The sequence below is a fragment of the Suricata suricatta genome, chromosome 6, assembly GCF_006229205.1.
Source record: "Suricata suricatta isolate VVHF042 chromosome 6, meerkat_22Aug2017_6uvM2_HiC, whole genome shotgun sequence".
Lineage (NCBI taxonomy): Eukaryota > Metazoa > Chordata > Mammalia > Carnivora > Herpestidae > Suricata > Suricata suricatta.
The window spans coordinates 11881518-11904195 of NC_043705.1; the positions used below are offsets into that span (position 1 = coordinate 11881518).

At 53.8% G+C, this 22678-nt stretch overlaps 2 protein-coding genes across 3 annotated transcripts; one reads left to right on the plus strand and one right to left on the minus strand.

The window, feature by feature from the left end:
* The first annotated feature begins 909 nt into the window (after window positions 1–909).
* On the plus strand, window positions 910–14308 carry RMND5B (required for meiotic nuclear division 5 homolog B). 2 transcript variants are annotated; one of them, XM_029941604.1, is made up of 11 exons: window positions 910–1238; window positions 3631–3801; window positions 6149–6299; window positions 9834–9979; window positions 10104–10244; window positions 10770–10870; window positions 11054–11220; window positions 12064–12229; window positions 13238–13340; window positions 13439–13593; window positions 13679–14308. In XM_029941604.1, exons 3-11 carry the CDS (start codon window positions 6161–6163, stop codon window positions 13740–13742), a joined length of 1182 nt encoding a protein of 393 aa, XP_029797464.1. In that variant the 5' UTR covers window positions 910–1238; window positions 3631–3801; window positions 6149–6160; the 3' UTR covers window positions 13743–14308. The 2 variants fall into 2 exon arrangements, with proteins under 2 accessions (XP_029797464.1, XP_029797463.1); XM_029941603.1 differs by lacking the exon at window positions 3631–3801.
* Window positions 14309–14958: 650 nt separating this feature from the next.
* On the minus strand, window positions 14959–18644 carry NHP2 (NHP2 ribonucleoprotein). The gene is made up of 4 exons (XM_029941605.1): window positions 18362–18644; window positions 18213–18282; window positions 15888–15993; window positions 14959–15293 (listed from the first exon to the last, which is right to left on the minus strand). Exons 1-4 carry the CDS (start codon window positions 18519–18521, stop codon window positions 15168–15170), a joined length of 462 nt encoding a protein of 153 aa, XP_029797465.1. The 5' UTR covers window positions 18522–18644; the 3' UTR covers window positions 14959–15167.
* Window positions 18645–22678: the final 4034 nt, after the last annotated feature.

Genomic DNA, 22678 nt, shown 5'->3' on the forward strand with positions numbered 1-22678 from the left:
GCTCTGGAATGAGACTGGCCCTAAAAGGGAGCAGGAAGTCAGGGAAACGAGAGATGATAGAGCCTTTTTTCTTGGGCTGTTTCTAGTCCAAGTCCCCGAGGCCTGCGGAAGAAATAGGGAGCTTCTCTGCCACTCCCCTGCGCAGCGAGGGGGTCTGCGGGGGGATCGTGAATTCTGTCCGGGTTTGGGGCCACCGCCTCCTCTCCCTTTCTAACTAACCCTTACCCTTACTCCTTAAGGCCATTTTGCCACCCCCACCCTACGCCCCGCCCCTCAAGGAGGGCGTTCTCAGAGGATTGCAAGGCAAGGGCTACAATACCCCTCATACTAGCAGAATCCTATTAAGTCCAGGCTTAGAGGACCAGCGAGGCTGGGCAGAAAAAAGAAAATTTAAACGTCGCTTGATGTTTCCCAAAGAGCACCAAGGAACCACAGGAGGAGAGCTTACCCTTGGACCCCTAACTTGCACTATGCTGTTCGGTATTGTCCTCCCTTTGAGGGAGGGCGAAAATCAAGGAGCTGGGGAGGCACAGTTGTTTCGGGTTTGGGGCTTTCGAGAGCGCAGCTGGGCCACTTGGGGCCCGGGTGGAGAAGCCGGGGCGACCAGGCCCACGCACCCCCTGCAAGTGGGTCGGTCCGATTCCTTCCTGCCGGCTGGAAGGGTCACGGCTCTGCAGGCGGCCGTGGGCGCCCGAGGAAACCCAGAGACGACTGTCCCACGGCTGCGAGCGCGGCTTCCAGGGGCCGCGCAGCTCCTGCGGGCGACTCCATTCACTGCGCGCGGGAGGGGAAAGCCGGGCGCTCGGGCCCAAAGCGTTGGGTTCGGGGGACGGCCACCCCTCCGTGAGGCCGCGAGTGGGCGGGTCCGGCCCAGCCCAGCAACCGCCGCGGCTTCCGGTTCCGATGACAGAGGCTCCGGAAGCCAGGGCCCCGGCTGTGGGAAGAGGTGAGAACCCGCTGGCTTCCGGGCGGTGAGGTGCGGGCCGAGGACCGGGGGCGCCGGGCCGGCCGACAGGGGCGCGCGGGGCGGGAGCTCCGCTGCGCTCCCAGGCTGCGGGCCTTCTCCGCAGCCCCTCAAGCCCCCGCCCCAGCCTGTCCGTGGGCTTGTCTTCTCCTCCGTCGTCGGCCCCGGGCAGCTGGAGACCCACGGACTCCGAGGACCCCGGAGGAGCCGCGTCTGCCAGGGGAGCCGCTCGTACGGAGACGTCCCATCCTAGTGCGACCCCGCCGAGTCTCAGGTAACCCAGTGTGGACCAGGGGCCAGACGGGGCATTGGAGCAGGGTCTTTGGAAGGATGAGTAGGAGTTTGCCCGTCATTCGCACGTTAATGCAGGCGACATCCCTAGTAAGAGTTGCGGCTTAGCGGAAATGGTGGGCTTCGTCCTCCAGTTTTGACTAATGACAAAACAAAGGTTTGAAACTTCAAATAGGGATGTGCCCTGAAGAAAAAGAACAGGGTGATAAGATTAGGGTGCCTGGAGTAGGGATGGGCAGAGGGGTCAACGTTGCATACTGTGGAGTGGGAGAGCATCTCTGAAGACGTGATGTTGACATTGGACCCTGGTAAGAAGCTAGTCATGGGAGATTTAGGGGAAGACTGTATCAGGCGGAGAGAACAGTCAGCCGGAGGCCCTGAGACAGAAATAAAGTCATGGTAGTCAAGGACAGGAGGGAGGCGAGTGTGGTCGGAGTATGGACAGTGAGGAGGGGAAAGGCAGATGAACAGTGGGGTGGTTGGAAGTCAGCTCACATAGAGATAGAGCCTTGTAGGCCATAAAAAGGAGGTTGGGGGGGGCGCCTGGCTGGCTCAGAGGAGCATGTGACTCTTGATCTCAGGGTGGTTGATTCAAGCTCCCGTGTTGGGTGTGGAGATTACTAAAAAAAAAAATAAATAAACTTTAAAAAAAAGGGGGAAGGGGATTTTATTCTGAGTACAGTAGAGATCTTATTGGGTTTTAAGCAGAGGAGTGGCGGGTAGGCTGGAGACTGGTTAGAGGTGAGGGGTGCAGAAGTGTAAGAGTTGGGTCAATGGAGGCTGGTCAGTTCTAGGCTTTTTTTTTTTTTTTACTGTTTATATTATTTTTGAGAGAGAGAGTGAGCGGGGGAGGTGCAGAGAGAGAGTGCTGCATTGTGCAGGCTCTGCAGTGTCAGTAAAGACCCAGATTCGGGGCTAGAACCCATGAGCTGTGAGAACATGACCTGAGCCAAAGTCGGACGCTCAACCCAGGTGTCCCAAGGCTGTCCAGTTCTGTGTCAAATGGCAAAGGGGACCTTTCCGTGATTTGCATCGACTTCCCCTCTTCCCTTTTGCCCCAGAAGGGGGCCCTTCTGTTTCAGGATGCTGAAGACTGGGGACAGTACCCATGCATGCCTTGGTGGGGATTTTTTTTTTTTAAGGATTTTTGTTCCAGTTGGAAATGTTTTTTCTTTTTTTTTTAATTGTTTTAAATGTTTTTACTTATTTTTGAGAGAGAGAGAGAGAGAGAGAGAGAGAGAGAGAGAGAGACACCGCGTGAGCAGGGTAGGGTCAGAGAGAGAGGGAGACACAGAATCCGAAGACAGGCTCCAGGCTCTTAGCTGTTAGCAGAGAGCTCAAGGTGGGGCTCGAACCCACGAACTGTGAGATCATGACGTGAGCCAAAGTCAGATGCTGAACCAACTGAGCCGCCGAGGCGCCCCCTTCGTGGGGATTTAAAACTTCGTTCGTGTGTCTTCCTGTCCACCCCCCTGCAGGTTCAAGCTTAGGCCCCCTAGCCCAGTGGTTAGGAAGTGGATGTGCTATTTAGTCAGTGAGCATTCACCAAACACCCACTGTGGACCAGGCCCTGGGCTTTACACCTGTAAAGAGGCAGTTACTGTGCCACAGTGCTGAGGACTCAGGGGACTGTGGTGTGCGTGTCCTCCATGGAGGTTTGGGAAGCAGAGGAGATGGGGCGGGAAGGGGGGGCTGCGGAATGTCATCCAGGGCTCTGTGGGGGAGCCAGTGATGAAACCGCTTCTTGTGGTCTTGGAGCAGAGGAGCGCATAGGGCGCTCTGGACATGGAATAGCTTGTGCAGCAGAAGCAGATGTGTAATTACACACGGCTTGTGCGTCAGTCCAGGCAGTGTTGAGTCCAGGGGTGACGGGGACTGATGTGTTGTTTTGAAGGGATCGTCCTGGTGGGTCATTTCTGTACCTGTGACACTTGGGGGAGGAGGGCTTGAAATGGACATGAAGTTCCACTAGAGTCAAAGACAAACACACACTCTCCATCTGGTGCCTGGCGAAGATGGCCGACTGTGGCTGAGACAGAGCGGCTCGCCGTGGACACGCCGCATTGGCCTCCTGGGCTTCTTGGGTAGAATCCTGGCAAGCAGTTCTGTTTTCCTGGTTTATTTATTGTATTTTAGATTTTATTGAGTTCATCAGACTCCTCAGTTCCTTATACGTTTAACTGGTTCAGGCAGGGCCTTTATCTCTTTTGTATATTTTTTAGTATTTCCTCCTCCCTCCCCCACTATAGAAAACCACCCTGCTGTGTTTGGTGTAAATCCTTTTATTTGCCAGTGTCCTTGGCTGTATGCGGAGATTTTTCGTTTACGTAAATGGTATTCTGCCTAGGGTTCATTGTTCCTTTTTTCCCCTTCAGGACTGTGTTTTGGGATCTTATTGATGATTCTGTGTCTCTGAGGCGGCTTCTGCATGCTACCCAGCTGTCCATAGATGCATCTCCTGCATTTTACTTCCTCCACTTACCAGTCCCCGTCACCCGCTGTGGCTCCTAGATTGTCTTCCACTTCCACAGCCCACAGTGCTGGAGGTGAGAATCCTTGTGCCCGTTTCCTCCCTCAGCTCTTTAATACAATTTCAGGATGCTGACTGGGGCTTCCCTTAGATCATCCTGGCCTCAGTTGGTGTCCGACAGGGCCAGACTGGTTTGACCTTGGTGAGGTCCTGACCTTTCTTGAGCTGTACTTATTTATGGTAGCTTGTGATTCTAGTTGCTTCCCCAACTCTTGGCTCACACTCTTTTGTGGTGCCATCTTTCCTAGTTGATCATCTCACAGGCTGTGCGGTTAATTCCCTGTTGCTTGTCGTCCTTGAACATTGCTGTGCACTCATTCCAGCCGCAGATCCTGGCTGCTTTCCTCTCCTGGTGAGGCGGCTGCCTGTTGAAGGTGAGAGAATAGTGTGACACCAAGTGCTTCAGAGAACAGCACTGGAGCCACACTGCCGGGCCTCACTTCGCAGGCCGTCCCTTTCTTAGCTTCGTGACCTTGGGCAGGTCGGTTAGTCTTTCTGTGGCTCATTTCTGTTGTTGTTTAATCTTTCTGTGTCTCATTTCTGTCTTCTGTAAAATGGGACTATAACTGTACCTAACTCATGGTGTTTTGGTAGGAATTAAATCAAGGGCACCTGGGTCGCTCAATTGGTTAAGCGTCTGACTCTTGATTTTGGCTCAGGTCACAATCTCATGGTTGGTGTGAGATTGATCCCTGTGTCAGGTTCTAGCTAACAGTGTGGAGCCCGCTTAGGATTCTCTCTCTCTCTGCCCCTGTCCCCACACCCCCAATAAATAAATAAATAAGTTAGTAAACAGTTAAAAAAACTAAATTAGTTAATGCACACAAAGTCCTCAGAACAGTGCCTGGCACGTGACAAGCCCCGACGAAATGTTAACTGTTAGTAGGAGTAATAATAATTATTATTATTTCAGACAGGAATCCCTGGTATATTTTGCCCATAATGGCACATGTTCAGTTATAGGGTATTGTCCAGGGGGCATGAAGAAGGAGGCATGACTTCTGGACATCACGATTATGATTACAAATTCCAGTGTGATGGCATCAGTCAGAAGGAGAGAAGGCAAAACCACATCTCAAGGCCCTGGTTCCCATTTCCCCATCACTCATCTCTTGTCTGGGAAGGAGGGGGCTGCAGGCTGGGCCAAGATGATGAGGCCAGGGCTGGTGGTACTGGTGTGAATGGGGAGTCCCATGGAACTCAGAACATTCCGATGGTCACCTCAGCCATGGGATTCTTGTGGTGGTACTCTGGACCCTTCTTTGAGAGAAGGGACAGCTGGCTAGATGTGAACGTTTGCGAGAGCCCTCTCCTTCCAAATCCATTAGAATGAGAGGGAGGGAACTTCGTCACCGATGTTTTGAGGACTGTCCATGTGGTCAGCATCAGAGGCTGCTCTGGAATAGACGGGAGCCGTGGCCCAGGGTGGAAAGGACTTAGGAAGGGCGCCTTGGTGGTGGGACAAGAAAAGTCTGTTTTCTTTCAGTGGTATAATGAGGGAAGGGTGTGTTACAACAAGAGATGTTCTAGTCCAATGGGGGAGGCAGGTCCTCAAGTACCCAGCTTACTCAGATACCTTAAATTACCCGGAGATGCAAACTGAAATTGAAGGGGGCCACGTGGGAGTTGAGGGAGCCAAGCAGCGGGAGGCCAGGGATGGCTGCCGGCGGAGGCGAGCTCTGGGCTGGCTCCGACAGGATGAGCCAGCTTCTCGAGCAGGGATGCGCGGAGGGCCAGCAGCACACCGGGAGGGGGAGCAGCATGAACCCGCCGCGGAGCAGGGGTGCAGGCCGGCTGGACACAGGCCGCCTGTCCGTGGGTGAGCGGCAGCGCTGACTGAGGCGAAGCCCGTCAGGCCCCCATGAGGGCCAGTTGTTCCTTAGGCTGCATTTTCAGTTGTCAGCCGTTCGAGGACTGTCTTCATGGCTTCTGTCACCGTGGTATGTGGAAAACCATGTTCACTAGCCAAAGAGAGGGCACTTATGACAAATACGTAAAAATACATGAAATACGAAAACAGGCAGCATACATATGTGTTTCTAGTAGATGGTATTGTTTGCCGAAGGCTCTGTGAGCCCTGCTCTTTCTTCTGATTAAAAGGAGATGCACACGCATTACAGAATGAAAAGAGTTGAAAACAGTAATTTTGTCACCATGATTCAGAAAACCCATCCTCATGCCTGCCTGGATCCTCCACGGGGCACCCTGGCTGGGGTGGTGGGCCCTGTGGACACATATGGGGAGCTGGGAATTTCTGAGCATTGATAAATGACATGGGTGTGGTGACAGGGGATCTGGGAGCCTCCCCACCATCCCCCCCAACCCAGGGTGGGCCTGACGCAGCGGACCCCTCCCGCCCACAGGCTGAGGCCACCATGGAGCAGTGTGCGAGCGTGGAGAGAGAGGTGGACAAGGTCCTGCAGAAGTTCCTGACCTACGGGCAGCACTGCGAGCAGAGCCTGGAGGAGCTGCTGCACTACGTGGGCCAGCTGCGGGCTGAGCTGGCCAGTGCAGGTGTGTGTCATCCCCCCACCCCAGAGCCCCACGGCGGCCTCCTGGGGGGCCTCGAGACCCCAGGGCTACTTGGTGACCGGCTGCTAGAGGGTGACGGTTTGTGGACATCAGTACATGAAGCCCTAGGCCTCCCCGAAGGAGGATAATGGACGTCATTCTGAGTGGCTTCAAAAGTGCCAACAGAATTTCCTAATTTAGGGGCGCCGGGGGGCTCAGTCAGTTCAGTGTCCGAATCTCAGGATCATGCGATCATGCTGTGTGTTGGGCTCTCTGGGCTGGGCGTGGAGCCTGCTTAATTCTCTCTCGCACTCTCTACTTGCTCTCTTTAAAAAAAAAAAAAAAAAGGCATTTTGGGGTAGTTTCAAATTTACAGAAGAGTTCCAAGAATAGTATAAAGAACTCATATATACCCTTCACCCAAATTCATCAACTGTGGATACATTGCCAAATTTGCTTTATCACTTCTCTGGCCTACTCTTACTTTTTAACCATTTGAAAGTAAGTTGCAGATATGAACCACTTGACCCGTAATTTCTGGTGTGTATTTTCTACAGTCGGCATTCTTTTACATAAGTACGGTGCAATTATTAAAATCAGTAAGTTAAACATTAATGCAATATTATGACCTAATGGATACAGCTTGTACTTTGATTTTATCATCGTCCAGTAATTTTCATAAAACATTTAAATTTTCTTCTCCATTCCAGGACCCCATCCAAGATCAAGCATGCATTATTTCTCATGTCTAATCGTTTTTTTGTTTATTTTTTAAATATATTAAAAAAATTTTTAACTTATATTTGAGAGAGAGAGAGGGAGACACAGAATCCAAAGCAGGCTCCAGGCCCTGAGCTGTCAGCACAGAGCCCGACACGGGGCTCGAACCCACATGAGATCCATGACCTGAGCTGAAGTCAGACGCTTAACTGACTGAGCCACCCAGGCATTGTTGGGTTGTTATTGAGGTGTCGTTGTTTCTGTTTTTTCAGAAGACAGATCTATCTGTATGTTGCAGGCCATGGGTTTGTGCTGATAACCTCTAATTTCAATCCAATATCCAGGGTTGTTCCTAGATTTCCCCTGTCCATAGCTGAATCTCTTTTCTGCATCTTTGAGAAGCCTGACTCCCAACAACATCAATCAATTTTTTGTCTGCTTGATTTCTGTGGTACATAGAAAGTATTTTCAGAATTGCTACACTAGTACCACTGAGGAAATAAAATCTACAAAGTAGTTTGCTTCCTTTTTATTTTATTTTTCAAGTTTTTTTTTATGTCTTTATTTTGAGAGAGACCAAGAGTGAGCGGGGGAGGGGCAGAGAGAGAGGGAGACACAGAATCTAAAGCAGGTTCTAGGCTCTGAACTGTCAGCACAGAGCCCGACACGGGGCTCGAACCCACGGACTGTGAGATCATGACCTGAGCCGAAGTCGGCCACCCAACCGACTGAGCCACCCTGGCTCCCCTTATTTTATTTTATTTTTTAAAGATAACATGCACATGGAAAAGACTTTAAGGTCAAAAAGGCTTACAGTGAAAAGTGTCCCTTTCACCCTCGATTCCCAGTTTCTGTGTGCTTCTCCCTGTCCCCAGTTTCCAGGTGCCCTTCCAGACAGCATCTGGGTGCACATATTGGTGGCGTGTGTATCAACCCCCCCCCTTTTTTTTTTTAAACACAAAAAGTGCATGCTTTCCCGTACCTTGCTTTTCCCCCTCCAGTTTGTCTTGGGGAATGTTCTGTATGAGCACAGAGAACTCTGCCTCACTCTTGCACCTGGTGGCTTCCCATTCCGTATATGGCTGTGCCGTGCTATAATAAACGCCGTGATTTTGATGGCATGTGAACTGTGTGCGGTAGGATGGTTTCCTTCTGCGGGTCTGACATTCTTGTACGCTGTGCTGTTGGTTAACAGATGGTGATCACGGCTGCTGCGGCGACTTTACAGGGAGACCGTGTTTTCTCAGATGGGGATTTGTTAGGGCTCGTAGTTGTCAGTGGGGCCTTGAGCAGGGAAGATTTGGGGGTTTCAGGTTAAAAAGCTTTGGTTACAGGGCACCTTGCTGGCCCTGTCAGTAGAGCATGTGACTCTTGACCTTGGGATCGTGAGTTCAAGCCACATGTTGGGCCTAGAGCTTACTTTAAAAAAAGAAACGAAAGGGGTTTGGTTTCCTGAGAGCTCTTGCTTCGTCCTAAAGGGAATATGGCCAGGGAATGTGCAGAGTGTGGCCCTCTGTGACCTGAATGGGGCAGAAAGTGAGAAATGAGTGGCAAGCTGGGGGTGGGGCAGGTGGCCCTGATGTCAGAGTGGAATGCAGGCCTGCCCCACCTCCCCAGCATAGGAGGTGGCCCAGCCACTGCCTCCTGTCTGTATTTGTCAGGATACATTCAGTTACATGTGACAAACCCAGGGGCGCGGGGAGGCGGGGGTGCTCAGTCGGTTAAGTGTCCTGCTCTTGACTTTGGCTCAGGTCATGATCTCCCTGTTTGTGAGTTTGAGCCCCACATCAGGGAGTGCAGAGCTTGCTTGGGATTCTTCTCTCTCTCTCTCTCTCTCTCTCTCTCTCTCTCTCTCTCTCTCTCACACACACACACACACACCCACCCACCCACCCACCCAAGAGCAAATGACAGAAACCTAGCTCAGACCAGCGTAAACAAACCAGCGGAGTTGGGGAGACTGGAATCATGGACCCAGCTAACAGAGATGTCCAGACCAGGCGCACCCAGGTGCCCCTGTGACCCCCTCAGTGCACGCCGGCTTCACACTCGGAGCATTGCTCCGCTGCGGTGGTGGCGGTGCTCCAGAAGCTCCGGTTCCCATGTGGATCGTCCAGCACCTTAGCAGAATGCAGCTCTCCTCGGGGCTTCAGGTCTGGGAGCTGAGACACTCCTGGGCCCTCCTGGGTCACGTTCCTTTCCCTGCACCAAGGTGCTGCGGTCTAAAGAAGGCGCATCGATGCTGGGCTGGAGGAAGGGCCTGAAAACCGTTGCAGGCCTGGGGTCCTGAGCCTCCCTGGCGGTATCCTATCCTCCAGGTTGATAAGAGGGTAGAACACAGGGGCAGTGCCCAGTGGCTCGAAGCCTTCTCACACATGCTATCTCACTCAAGTCCATAAAGAGCCATCCGGTGTGGCGGTGAGGAGCATGGGCTTTACAGCTGTCCTTGCTGTCACTTGGCGTATTCCTGCCTCAGCTTCCTCAGCTACAGGATGGGATACTCCCAGAGCCCCTGCAGAGCACGGTGGTGCGCATTGCCCCCAGGGAGTTCCACATCATCTACGTTTCACCACAGCGCACAGGGCCGGTACGGTCCCCCATTTTACAGCTGAGGAGATGAACTGAGAGATGATCCCACTTGGCCCCCTCGACCAGCTCCACGGCATGCAGTTACAAAGCGGCAGGACCGCGGCAGACGCTGGGGTCTTTCCTCGGCGGTTCAGGGCTGTCTCCCGGGCCTCCAGGCTGGTGTTTAGAGGAAGCAGGGATAAGGTGTGCTCCTCTGTGTGCTGCCTCACTGCCCGTGTTTCCCTGCAGCCCTCCAGGGGACCCCTCTGTCTGCCACCCTCTCCCTGGTGATGTCCCAGTGCTGCCGGAAGATCAAAGACACCGTGCAGAAGCTGGCTTCGGACCACAAGGACATTCACAGCAGTGTCTCCCGAGTGGGCAAAGCCATCGACAGGGTGAGCATGCGGGCAGCCGGGAGCTGGGCGGGGGATGCCCTGGAGCTAGTGTCTGGGGCTCAGTGGGAAGGCGTGCGTGAGAAGCACGGGTGCTTCACAGGGCCCTGTCTGTCGTCCTCATCAGAACTTCGACTCCGAGATTTGCGGTGTCGTCTCTGACGCGGTGTGGGACTCGCGGGAGAAGCAGCAGCAGATCCTGCAGATGGCCATCGTGGAGCACCTGTACCAGCAGGGCATGCTCAGTGTTGCCGAGGAGCTGTGCCAGGTACCGGCCTACGGGAAGGTGCTGGAACCTGCCTGTTCTGCCCCTGTGTGATAGATGTCTTTGTATCAGGTTCCTGTTATTCTTTACGTAAACCAGTTTTAGAGAGGAAGTCATTTCCCCTGCCCTAAACAGAGGTGGCTCTAAAAATATATATGATGGAAAGTGAAGTCCTGAACTTCTAGCTTGAGTTGGTTGCCAGCCAGGGTTCTGAGTTGAGGCCTGATAGCCCTTTCCTGAATAGGCAGAGCAGCGAAACGACAAAGCAGCACTTGTTAGGTGTTAAAAACACACAAGCTGTAAAGGCAAAGGCTGCTTTCCCTAATGGAATTAAGAGGCCTGATGAGGAGCCTGCTCTCACCATGCTGCTCCGCACAGGTCTCGGAGACCCTGGGACTGGGGGATAGGGTGGGGGGCGGGCAAGGTACACGCTCTGGGAGGCCAGCGTGCGACACTCAGCCATACAGAGCTGAAATGTCCTGGACACGCTGTCCTCCAGTGGTGGTACTGCACTCTCCCCCCGCCCAGGAATCCACGCTGAACGTAGACCTGGACTTCAAGCAGCCTTTCCTGGAGCTGAATCGAATCCTGGAAGCTCTGCACGAACAAGACCTAGGGCCAGCGTTGGAGTGAGTTGGTCCCCCGGTGGGCCAGAGGGGCCCAGGGAGTGGCTGCCGTCTCCCATGTCACTCGGTGTGCTTGACGTGCCTCCGGCCCTGTGGCATGGGCCTCACCTAGGCTCTTGGAGCCCACCTCCGTCCTGGCTCTCCCAGGGCCCCTTCTCGCGCCCCACCAGCTTCCTTTCTTCCCAGGTGGGCCGTCTCCCACAGGCAGCGCCTGCTCGAGCTCAACAGCTCCCTGGAGTTCAAGCTGCACCGCCTGCACTTCATCCGGCTCCTGGCGGGCGGCCCCGAGAAGCAGCTGGAGGCCCTCAGCTACGCCCGGCACTTTCAGCCATTTGCACGGCTGCACCAGCGAGGTGGGTGCCGCCGGGCCTTGGCAGGTGTCAGCATGTGTCAGGCGGCTGGGCTGAAGGTCCCTGCCCCGTCTGAGGGGCTACATGCAGCCAGGATGCCGGTCCCCAGCCCGAGAACTCTGACCCTCCCTCACTGACTCCGAGGTGAGCTCCAAACTCAAGGTTCTGCCTCTGCCTCTGTCTCTGTCTCAGGCCGCTCTGGTCCCGGACACGTGCTGTGTGCCACACCCACACAGCAGGGCGGGCCTCTGCATGCCAGGGACACACTTGACCTCATGCTGCCTGGCCTCAAGACAGGCCTCCCACCCAGAAGAACCCCACTCCTTCCGGGCACCCCCTCCACAGCTTTCTTCCCAAACCTTCTGTCCCCCCAGGGTTTCCACAACTTAGTCATCTGAGCCTCACCTTCCAGGTGTTCCGATAGTAACCACCCCTACCATTGGTCTCTTTTTTTTATTAGCTCTGTTCCTACCTATGTATCACTTCACGTTTTATTTGTGAAATCATGAAGACCAAGCACTGTTCGTGCATCTAGATACCACCTGGAAGTGTTTTAAAAGGGAATAGCTAGTGTTGGGAGAAGAGAAACGTGAGGGAGACTCCCTCGTTCGTTGTGCACTTTGAAGGATGGGCAGTGAGCTCCCCTCACTTTCCTGGTTTCCTTGAGTGGATGCTTGTTTTTGTCCCACAGGAGCAGCCCTGAGACGTGGCCTCCACATGGGACTTTAGGGAAAACTCGGTTTTGCCTGAGGGCAGCTCAGCCCCCCCCCCCCCCCGTCAGGGGCCCCACAGGGCTTGGCCTGCTCCCCAGCCTGCGCCCTGACCTGTCCCCTGCCCGCCTCTTAGAGATCCAGGTGATGATGGGCAGTCTGGTATACCTGCGGCTGGGCTTGGAGAAGTCACCCTACTGCCACCTCCTGGACAACAGCCACTGGGCAGAGATCTGTGAGACCTTCACCCGGGACGCCTGTTCCCTGCTGGGGCTCTCGGTGGAGTCGCCCCTCAGCGTCAGGTACGGGCAGCCCTGTGGGGGCGGTGCCAGTAGGAGGGTTTCCAGGGAAAGTTTGCCAAGGCCGCTCATGTGCCAGGGATGGTGCTTAGTTCTCTCAAACCTACACTGGCTCAGTCATTCGTCCAGGTAGGAATTACCTATTTTTACAGGTGGAGAAGCTGAGATCAGGAGTTGTGGCCTGCCATGCTACAAGGTCAGGGTCAGGGTCAGGGTTCCTTTTCTGTAAGGTCTTTGGAACGAGGTCTCTCAGCCTCATCTCAAACCACGTCCTTTTGGGGAGATTTGAAAGCAGCCGACTAACATGTATTGAGACCTTTCCCTTGGAAGGCTCCTTTACAGTAGTGTGGGTTACTGTGCATTACCGTCTTGTGAATGGCATCGCGGTGCATTTTATTTAGACGGGTCATGGAGTCTCTTGCCCCTCCCCGTGGAGGGTGAAGGATTCAGGTTATAGAACAGTGTTTCCCAGCCGGAACACCAGTGGCGCGTCCACATGGTTCTGGAGTGCACGCTTTCCCTGCGCATCATAGGTATTTAGCACCCGAGGCGCCAGACAGTCGACTCCCCGCCCCTGCCTGAGTCACTGTGAGATCTGAATCCTCCCCCATTTCCAAGTGATGACAGCCATGTAGACAACCAGCCAGAGGTGCATTATGACACCAGAGTGGGGGAGACAGGCAGGCTGGGACCCCTGCAGACTGATCACCATCCCTAGCACGGCAACATTCCGGTGGTTGGATGAGCAGGCATCTCCCGCCTAGATCTTCCTTTTGTCTTTCCCATAGGTTCACAAACTCGGGTGCGTTAGAGTGACCCTAGAGTTGGACATGAGTAACTATATATGTGGTGCTTTATGAGCAACTGGCGAGATTTTCAAGGACCAGTCTGACCACGTGCCACTTTAGAACCCTGTCCCAGGACACATGCCACCAGCAGTGTGCCGGTGCCTTTGTCCGTTCGCTGGGTCCTCGGTCCGGGCCACTGCAGACCCTGCTCTTTGTTCTGCAGCTTTGCCTCTGGCTGTGTGGCGCTGCCGGTGCTGATGAACATCAAGGCGGTGATCGAGCAGCGGCAGTGCACGGGGGTCTGGAGTCACAAGGATGAGTTACCGGTGAGGCCTAGCTGGGGGGAGGTGGGGGCCGGCGGCACCAGGAAGGGCAGCCGTGGCCAGGAGTGGGGCTCACCCCTCCATGGCGCCCCCACCCTCAGATCGAGATCGAACTGGGCATGAAGTGCTGGTACCACTCGGTGTTCGCCTGCCCTATCCTGCGGCAGCAGACGTCGGATTCCAACCCCCCCATCAAGCTCATCTGCGGCCACGTGATCTCCCGAGACGCACTCAACAAGCTCATTAACGGAGGAAAGTAAGTTCCCTGGGCCCTGCGCCACCTCCGATTCGCGCTCCTGCTGGCCAGCCCCCAAGCTTGTCTTTGTTCTCCTTCCTTGCAGGCTCAAGTGTCCCTACTGTCCCATGGAGCAGAACCCAGCTGACGGGAAACGCATCATATTCTGATACCCGCCTGGGAGGAACTTTTTCAAAAGGGGCTTTTCACACTTGAGCCTCGGACCTGTCTCGGCGGGGATGTCTGGTGTCGGCAGACTGTGGTTCACTTCGGCACAAGTGGCCGAGTGCCACCACGGGCAGAGACCAAGGAGGGAGATGAACCGATCTGTGCCAGGCAGCTGGCTCCTTGACAGGACGGTATGGAGACACTGGCCTCTGCACTCCCGCTGTTCCCGTCTGTATCTGCCATGGACTTAGTAGCAGCCAACAGAGAGGCAACATGGGTGTCTTCCCAGTCCTGTCCCCAGCCAGGTTGCTCCCGGCTACGCCCGCATGGTGTCCATCCTCTGGCTGGACAGCCTCATGACTGTACATATCCATTTCCCACTGTAAATAGTCCGGGTTTGAGCTGAATGCCATGGTTTTATAACTGAGCAAATATATTCATAGGCCTTCTCCTTACTTCACCGACAAGGAGTCCCTGCGCGGCTCCCGCGCCAGAGAACCCACCGTCCCTCCCTGACTGGGTGGGAGCCTGGTGATGTCTGACCCCAGGCAAGATGCTTTCACACAAACATGTATGAAGTCTTTTTCTCCTTACTAGGAAGCAGTGTGAGGGGAGGTAGGAAGACAAACGGACTTGCCTTACAGGGCTCACGGCTTGTAGAGACAGCTCGGAATTTAAACAGGATCGACTCTCAGTCCCAAGCTCTTTTCACTTTGCCTTGGTGCGCCTGCCTGGAGCTTGGTTGCTGTGTGTACCCACGGAGCCCTGTGCCGGGCCTTGGAGAGCAAGGGGCACCCTGAGTCTGAAATGTTTGAAGGGACTGGGTTACCAGGGTCATGATGCAAAGCAGGAGCGGTGGCCTGGAGTTTGTCCCTAGCTTCATATGCCTCTTTCACATTTTTGTTCGCGTGGGTAAATGGTTTCCATGTTTCCCAGTGGCGGTTCAGGCTCGAAGGAGCAAGGAAAGGAAGAAAGAGGAATGGGGGTGTGCCCAGTGCAGGGGCTGCAGGCTTCTGGGCACAGGGTCAGCTGAAGTGGCCTCATCCTGGGGCTCTACCTGCCATGGCGGTGGGAAGGCCTCTACTCAGCCCGGGTCTGGCAGCAGCCCGGAACACTGCGTGAGTCCGTCCATCAGGTTGCCTCCCGGGAACGGCGGCTTCCACCCCCTCCTTGGCCCCGCCAGCACCTGCTGCTGAAAAAAACACCCACAGGCTCACCGCATTTTAGTCATAGCGTTTACTTCTCCCACACTACACCCTCGGAGCTGTCTTCACTGACGCCCAACAGAACACGGCGGCTTGGCCTTCACAAAAGAGCCGGCGGAGCTGCCCAGGAAGACCGGCTGCAGGGGGCCAGGGGTGGTGTGTGGCTAGCCGGCTGCCGTCCCAACTGCTTTGGGAGCAGGTGCTTCACATGGGTGGAGTCCTTCACATGGGTGGGGGCAGGGCCTGCACCTCCTCCAGGCACTCGTCATAAGCCTCCTGGTACTCCTCGTGGGGCTTGACCATTATCACGCAAGTGGGGCGCTTGGAGCCTGCGGCCGCCCCCAGGTCCTGTGGAGCAGGGGGAAGAAGCACTGCGGGGGAGGACAGGCTGCAAGACCCCCACCCCACTGGCCGCAGATGAGTGCCAGCGGTCCGAATGACACCTTCACTCCAACTCTGCCGACCTTTGAGCCAGGTCTGGCAACGCCGGGCCTACAGCATCACACTGCAAGCACAAATGGCCTTCTGCCCAGGCAGAGGCCGTCTCCTTAGGCCGGACCTGTGTTCTGTTCCCTGCCAACCCCCTCTCCAGGCCCCAGGCCTGGCCCCTGTGTAAGCATAAGGCCAGCCACACAGGCCTCGCCAACAGCCCTGCCTCCCAAGCACAGCATCCTAGTCGATGGAGCACGCCCGTGCACACACCTCCTTTTTCATTCCCACGGTCCACAGGGGCAAGGATTCCCAGCTCACAAGAAGGAAAGTGAATGCAAAGCGCTAACCTGCGGTCCCTCAACCAGGAGCCAGCAGAGCTGAGGATCCATTAGTCTGCCTCCAAAGTCTGCATTCCTTCCCACTGGGGCCTGCTCCCATAGACCTGCCCCCAGGCCCCCAGCTCCAGTGCTGACCAAGATGGAGGGCGGGGGGGACTCGTGTGCTCCTTACCGTCTTGGAGGGGATATAGACGTAGGGCAAATTCCGGTCCTCGCACATAACTGGGAGATGGCAGTACACCTCAACGGGCAATGTGTCTCCTGCCAAAACCATGATCCTGAAATGGGAGAAGCCTTCATTTCTCACTTGCTCATTCCCTCTTTCAGTCGAAAGTGCCTTTGGACAGAGACCAAGAAGATAGCCCTTGCTCTCAATGACCCCAGTTATGAACATGAATCCCCCTCCTCTGAAAGTACATGCAAATTTGTGTTTGGTGATCACCTTCCTCTGGGGAGGGGATTCCCTAGTTCCCGGCAAGTAACTAAGGCCATGAAGTGTGACAAGTGGGATCCTACTGGGACAGGTGAAGTATGGTAGTGACCCCAAGGAGGAAGAGCTCCGCTTTCCTTGAAGAGTCAAAAGAGTAATAAGGATGGTTGCCTGGGAGGATGGCTCAGTTGGTTCAGCATCTGACTCTTGATTTCAGCTCAGATCATGATCTCATGGTTCGTGAGTTTGAGCCCTGTGTCGGGTTCTACGCTGGTGCAGAGGCTGCTTGGGATTCTCTCTCCCTCTCTCTGCCCCTGCCTTATCCACGTTCTCTCTCAAAATAAACTAAACAAACTAAAAAAAAAAAAGAGGAATCAGGAGGTGACACTGGATCAGAAAGCTCAGAAAGCTGGCACTGTCTTAGGAGTCAGGCAGCCCACAGAGGGGCTGGGCACAGAAAGCACTGAAGACTGAACGAATCAGAATGGCACCACATACCCAGGAGGTGGCTGATGGAGGCCTGGGATGGCTGTGGAATCCAGGAGGGGCAGACAGAAGGCTAGAGAGATTAGTAGGGGCCGTACCCAAAGGCCTGGAATGCTGAGCCTAGAAGCACGAGCTCAGTCCCCAGAGTGACTGGAACTAATGAAGGCTTGCCAGAGAACCCTCAGGTAGGACCCCTCGCGGGCAAGACGTCAGGGCTCTGGGGCAAGGGCCTCAGAGCCCTGAAGACTCGAGGGAGCGAGAGGCAAGCACAAGGGAAGAGCTCTTGGTTCAAAGTACAGGGTCCACTCTCCCCTACTTTCCTCTCTCTTCTGGGCTCTCCTCTGCAGGCACCTCTTCCTTTAGTGGCCTCTAAGTGCTGGGGCTCCTCACAGCCTGGTCCTTGGCTGCCCTCCAGGACCTTCTCCCTGGTGACCTCAGGCACAGCCATGGCCTCAGGTGCCATCCATGTGGGGACAACTCCCAGACCTATTCTCTCCTGCCTGGCCTCTCTCTCCCTTCCAGGCTCCAAATCTATATAGCCACCTGCCTGTTTGACAGTTCTGCTGGAGCGGGGTGGGAGGTAAGGGGAAGGCAGCTCATGTGTCTAAAACAAAACTCGGTCATCTTCCCATGGGAACCTGGCCCTCTCCATCCACTATCTCAGTGAGTGGGCCCTCCAGCTGGAAGCCATACCTTCTCAATGTCCTCTCAGATCCATCCACTTTAATTCTAGAGTTGCCAGAAAAATCTTAAGGGTACACAATTCTGTCACTCCCCAGCTTTTTAACCCTCAGTGGCCTGCAAAGCTGACTACGAAAACTAAACTTAGCACAGCTTACAAAGCCCCATGACAGGGTAACACTTGTGTCCATCACTATCCTCTCTCCTGCTGTGGGACCCAGGATCTTACCGCAGAACTCTGGCCCTAAGTCAGACTTCCCACTGAGCATCAAATAGCCGCAGCACTATTTATCTCTTGAGCACCAATAATGTACCAGATACTTCCAGGGATAAAGCAGTGGGAGGCTTTACCCTGTTCTCAGAGAGCTTACTGTCTGGCCTGAGTGGGAGGAACATTCCTTCAGTTATCTCTTTTGTGTGTATTTGATTAAAGACACTGTCTCCCCATAGCATAGTACCTGACAACAGTCTATGAGTGAATAAAGCCTACCCTAAGTGAGTAGGCTTATTCCATTCATTTCCCCAGTACTCACTTTCCCAGTGGTGGTCCTTTGCGCTCTTCTAAGTGATAGGATGTACCCACTAGCTGTATTGAAGGGAAGTCACGGACTGTTTGATAATTTTCCGTACATAGGGTTGAATCCGGTCACTTTTTTAAGAATGTTTGTTTAGAGAAAGAAAATTCCAAGCGGGTTCCACGCTGTCGGCACAGAGCGGGATGTGAGGCTCAATCTCACCAACAGTGAGATCCCGACCCGAGCCAAAATCAAAAGTCGGATCCTCAGCCCACCCAGTGCCCCCCAACGCTTTTAACCGACTTTTGTCAAGCACCTACTAAGCAGCAGAAATACGTTCAGTCACCATTCCCAAATGCAAAACCCAGCGGGAGGGCGGTCTTACCCTTTCTCGCCTTTGTTTATAAATTTCTGAACCTCCTTCACGCCGCGCCGAATCTGCTTCTGCTTCACGGCTGCAACGACATAAGAGTCAGTGTGGGGGCCTCCTCCCGCCACCCGCGCCACCACCGGCCACCGCAGCGGCCGCAGCACCTTTCTTGATGCATTTGTAGAGCTTCCGCGTGAGACGGCGAGAAGCCAGGGGCTGCGCGATGGGATTCAAATTCACTAGCAGCTCGTGGTAAGTGCGCTCCCCGAGGCAAGCCTCCGCCTGCGGCTCCGGCCCGTCCGGATCTGCCTTTATTTTGGTCATTTCAGCTGCAACGGAGTCCGCAGCAAGCGAACCCACGCGGCCGGAGCCTCAGGAATCACTTCCGGGTCAGCCAGTTCTGTGGCGGCCGGTCGTACACCACAACCAATAAGGAAACGAAGTCTCTGACTCAGCCCGGTCTTTGACGCTCAAATCTTAAATACAGGCTGAACGGGGCGGAGTCTCGCCAGGGGCGGGGCGGAGGGGGCGTGGCCTGGTGAGGGCGGGAAGGGATTAGGACCCAGGCTCGGGCGGGTCTGAGAGCCCCGCCTCGCCGGCCTTGGGAGCGGAAGAGGAGGCAGCACCTGTAGGAGCGTAACCGCGTCTAGGGACCGGACCCAGGCTCGAGGGGCGGGGCTGCTGCCGACCGGAAGAATGGGGTTTCCAAACCCCCGGAGAATTTGGTCCTCAGGGGGTCCTGGGCTCGGTGCCGCGGGTTCCAAGGTTGAGGTAAAGTCTCACGTTGTCGCACAGTTTCTCGTACTCTTCCTCTGGGGCCCCACTCACTGAACGCCTCTCTTCCCGCCGAGAGCTGCGGGAGAGTTCCCCTGCCATCTCGTCTAAAACTGCAGTCCCCACCCACCTCCCACCCGCGCCCCCGGCCCCCTGTTTTCCTGGTTTCTACCCCGGCCTGGCGGAGAGGGCCGCAGGGGAGAGGGAGAGGAGGGCGTGAGCGCCCCGGGAACTCTGGGGCTGAGACCTCGGGGCGCGGGCGCGGAGGGCTCCGGGTGGGCGCCCGCTCGGCACGTGTCCGTAGAGCCATAGTGGACGGTGACACTGGGGCGGATCTTGTATCTCCGACTGATTTCCTCCACCGTGTCCCGGAACACTGGATGGATAGGAGTTAGATCATTGCTACAAATAAATTGCCTTTTCCTGCGATGGTAGACCTGACATTTTTGTGGTGCCGGAATAGGCCTGTAAGTGGAACTTAACAAAAAAATTTTTGAGGGGTGGCGCCTTGCGTGGCTCAGTCGGTTAAGCTTCTGACTTTGGCTCAGGTCATGATCTCACTGTTTGTGAGTTCGAGCCCCGCGTGCTGACAGCTCAGAGCCTGGAGCCTGCTTTGGATTCTGTGTCACCCTCTCCTTCTGCCCCTCCTCCACTCATGTTCTGTTTCTCTGTCTCAATAAGAATAAACATTAAAAAAGTTAAAAAACTTTTTTTTACAATTTATGTAATTTCGGGGGGAGGGGGTAATCCCTACATCCAAAGTGGGGATCGAACACTCAGGACCCTGAGAGAGAGTCGCGTGTTCTTCCGACTCAGCCAGCCAGGCACCCCAGTAATTGGAACTTAAAAGTATGCAGGTGGGAAAAAAAAAAAAGACTACAGGTGGCCAGGGAGTGCAGGTTAATTAAGCCAATTTAAAAATTGAACTTTTAATCCTGTAAGCAAGGGCAAAGTCATTCAATAAAAAAACAGTGGGTTTTTTACATTTAGCTTTCTTCTTTAGATTTTTAAGTTTTATTATATAATTTTTGTTAATGCGTATTTAGTTTTGAGAGAGAGAGAGAGTGCACGCAGGGGAGAGACATAAAGAGAGGGGAACAGAGGGTCCCAAAGGGGCTCTGAGCTGTCAGCACAGAGCAGAACCCACAAACCAGGAGATCATGACCTTAGCCGAAGTTGGTGGCTTAACCCTCTGAGCCACGTAGGTGCCCCTAGATTCAGCATTTAGCATTTAGCATTTTGATAAGAAAAATTAGGATGCAATCCATCCTACGCTTAGACCCCAAATAGTTTTCACAAATAGAAACGTCTATCTCCTGAACAATGAAAATACATTATATGAGTAATAAAAAATAACATGAAAGTATACAAAATTTTTATGCACAAAATTTGTATAGCAAGAAAATGTTTTCATTTTGGAATTTCTCGAGAAAAGATAGCGTCTTCCAGAGCTTTGAGACTGGTAGTTACTTTCCTGCCTAGGACTTTGCTGTACCATTTCCCACCCTCCCCCACACACACTCCCTTACACCTCCCTACATCTCTCTGCACCCCCTTACAACTCCCTCCACCCCGTTTCCAGGGAAGTATCCTAAAACTGTGGCAGCCCTATGGGCTTCCCTGAACACGTAGCTGGCAGGGCTCTGAAGAGTGCTTTTATTTATTTACTTAGTTGAAGACTTATTTTTGAGAGAGAGAGAGCAGAGCGCACACGTGCAAGCTGGAAAGGGTCAGAGAGAGAAGGGGACAGAGGACCTGATCCGAAGTGGGCTCTGTGCCGACAGCAGAGAGCTCAGTGTGGGGCTTGAACTCACGAACCGTGAGGTCATGATCTGAACTGAAGTTGGATGCTTAACCAGCTGAGCCCCCCCAGGGACCCCTGCAGGGCGCTTTTCTGTTCCTGCTTCTGAGTGGTGCTCCTGTGAACTTTTTCAGCCTCGTTGGACTGATGATAACGTGTCAGGGCCACCAAGGGGAAGAGGCACTGCTAGATGTGTGCGTGGGGCTGGATGAGCTCTGTCCAGCGGAGAATCTCGTCCCCGGGCAGCCCAACTCGAGCAAGTGTGCCTAACTGACCTTACCAAGGCCTCACGTACGAAGCCCTCTCTGCACTTACATGCAGGAGGAAGGAAGTGAACATTTATGTGCCCAGCACATTGCATGGAGTATTTCCTCCATTGCTCACAAGAAATGCCTTTATTATGCACAATTTACGGAGGCTCACAGGGCATATAGCTCGGTTGAGCATACAGAAAGCTGGATTTCAATCCAGGTCCGCTTGTTGCAAGCCCACACTCTGCTCTACCCTGTGATACGTCCTTAGTACACTACACCATGCATTTTTATTTATTTTTTCTCTTTTTTAAGTTTATTTATTTTGAGAGAGAGAGAAAGTGTGTGTATGCAAGCATGCACGAGCTCATGCAAGCATGAGAGGGGCAGAGAGAGAGAATCACAAGCAAGCTGTGCACAGTGTGGAGCCTGACGTGGGGCCGGAACGCACGAACCTTGAGATGATGACATGAGCCAACACTAAGAGTGGGTCGCTTCACCGGCTGAGCCACTCGGGCCCCCACGCCATGTATTTTTATTAAGAAGAAAACTTTTTAATGTTTATTTATTTTTTGAGACAGAGAGAGAGAGAGTGAGTAGGGGAGGGGCAGAGAGAGAGGGAGACACAGAATCTGAAGCAGGCTGCAGGCTGTGAGCGGTCAGCAGAGAGACCAACGCGGGGCTTGAACCCACAGACTGTGAGATCGTGACCTGAGCCGAAGTTGGTTGCCCAACCGACCGAGCCCCCCAGGCGCCCCACACCAGGTATTTTTAAAACCACACCAGGCTCAGACCTCCGCCGGGTCTGAAGTGGCTTGCGTAACTTTCCTGATTTTGTTCCAATGGCTGTTCAAGCTCACTTGAAGCAGTGTAGACTGGGTGAGACCATACTGGCTTAATGGGCAGTAGACCAGGGCTCTGAGGGCCAAGGGACCTTGGGCAGCTCATTTAACCTCTCTCAAGATTTCAGCACCTTGTCTGTGAGTGAGAAGGTTGGGGCACCTGGTTGGCTCAGTCGGTAAAGCGTCTGACTGCAGTTCAGGTCGTGATCTCACAATCTGTGGGTTCGAACCCCGTGTCAGGCTCTGTGCTGACAGCTCAGAGCCTGGAGCCTGCTTCAGATTCTGTGTCTCCTTCTCTCTCTGACCCTCCCCCTCTCATGCTCTGTTTCTCTCTGTCGCAATAAAAATAAATAAATAAGTAAATAAAATGAGAAGGTTGGACCCAGATGGACTGAGGTCTCATCTTTTGAGAAGTTGGGGAGGATGATTTTTTTTTAATTGTGATAAAATACATGTACCATACAGTTTACCCATTCAAAGTGTACAAATCAGGGGTTTTAGTATATTTTAGTGAATTGTGTGATGTCACCACAGTCAATTTGAGGACATTTTCATTCCCTCAGTAAAAACCCCTGCACCCTCTGACCTCCTCAGTCTCCCCTGCCCTAAGCAACCCCTCATTTACTTTCTGTTCTGTAGAGTTCCCTGTTGTGGACATTCCATCAAAATGGAATCATATAGCCTGTGGCTTTTTGTGTCTGGCTTCTTTCACTTAGCATAACGTTTTCTAGGTTTATCCATGTCGCAGCAGGTGTCAGCAGATAGGGATATTATTACATAACATTCCATTGTGTTCTGCATTTTATCCATTTA

What these genes read in the sequence shown, in the direction of transcription:
- RMND5B (XM_029941604.1), top strand. Translation starts at nt 6,161, where the DNA reads ATGGAGCAGTGTGCGAGCGTGGAGAGAGAGGTGGACAAGGTCCTGCAG. An exon ending in TGGGCAAAGCCATCGACAGG is followed by an intron (nt 9,980 to 10,103) that starts GTGAGCATGCGG and finishes CGTCCTCATCAG; the next exon opens with AACTTCGACTCCGAGATTTG. An exon ending in GAGTCGCCCCTCAGCGTCAG is followed by an intron (nt 12,230 to 13,237) that starts GTACGGGCAGCC and finishes TTTGTTCTGCAG; the next exon opens with CTTTGCCTCTGGCTGTGTGG.
- NHP2 (XM_029941605.1), bottom strand. Translation starts at nt 18,521, where the DNA reads ATGACCAAAATAAAGGCAGATCCGGACGGGCCGGAGCCGCAGGCGGAG. An exon ending in CTACAAATGCATCAAGAAAG is followed by an intron (nt 18,283 to 18,361) that starts GTGCTGCGGCCG and finishes ATGTCGTTGCAG; the next exon opens with CCGTGAAGCAGAAGCAGATT. An exon ending in ATAAACAAAGGCGAGAAAGG is followed by an intron (nt 15,994 to 18,212) that starts GTAAGACCGCCC and finishes CTCCCATTTCAG; the next exon opens with GATCATGGTTTTGGCAGGAG.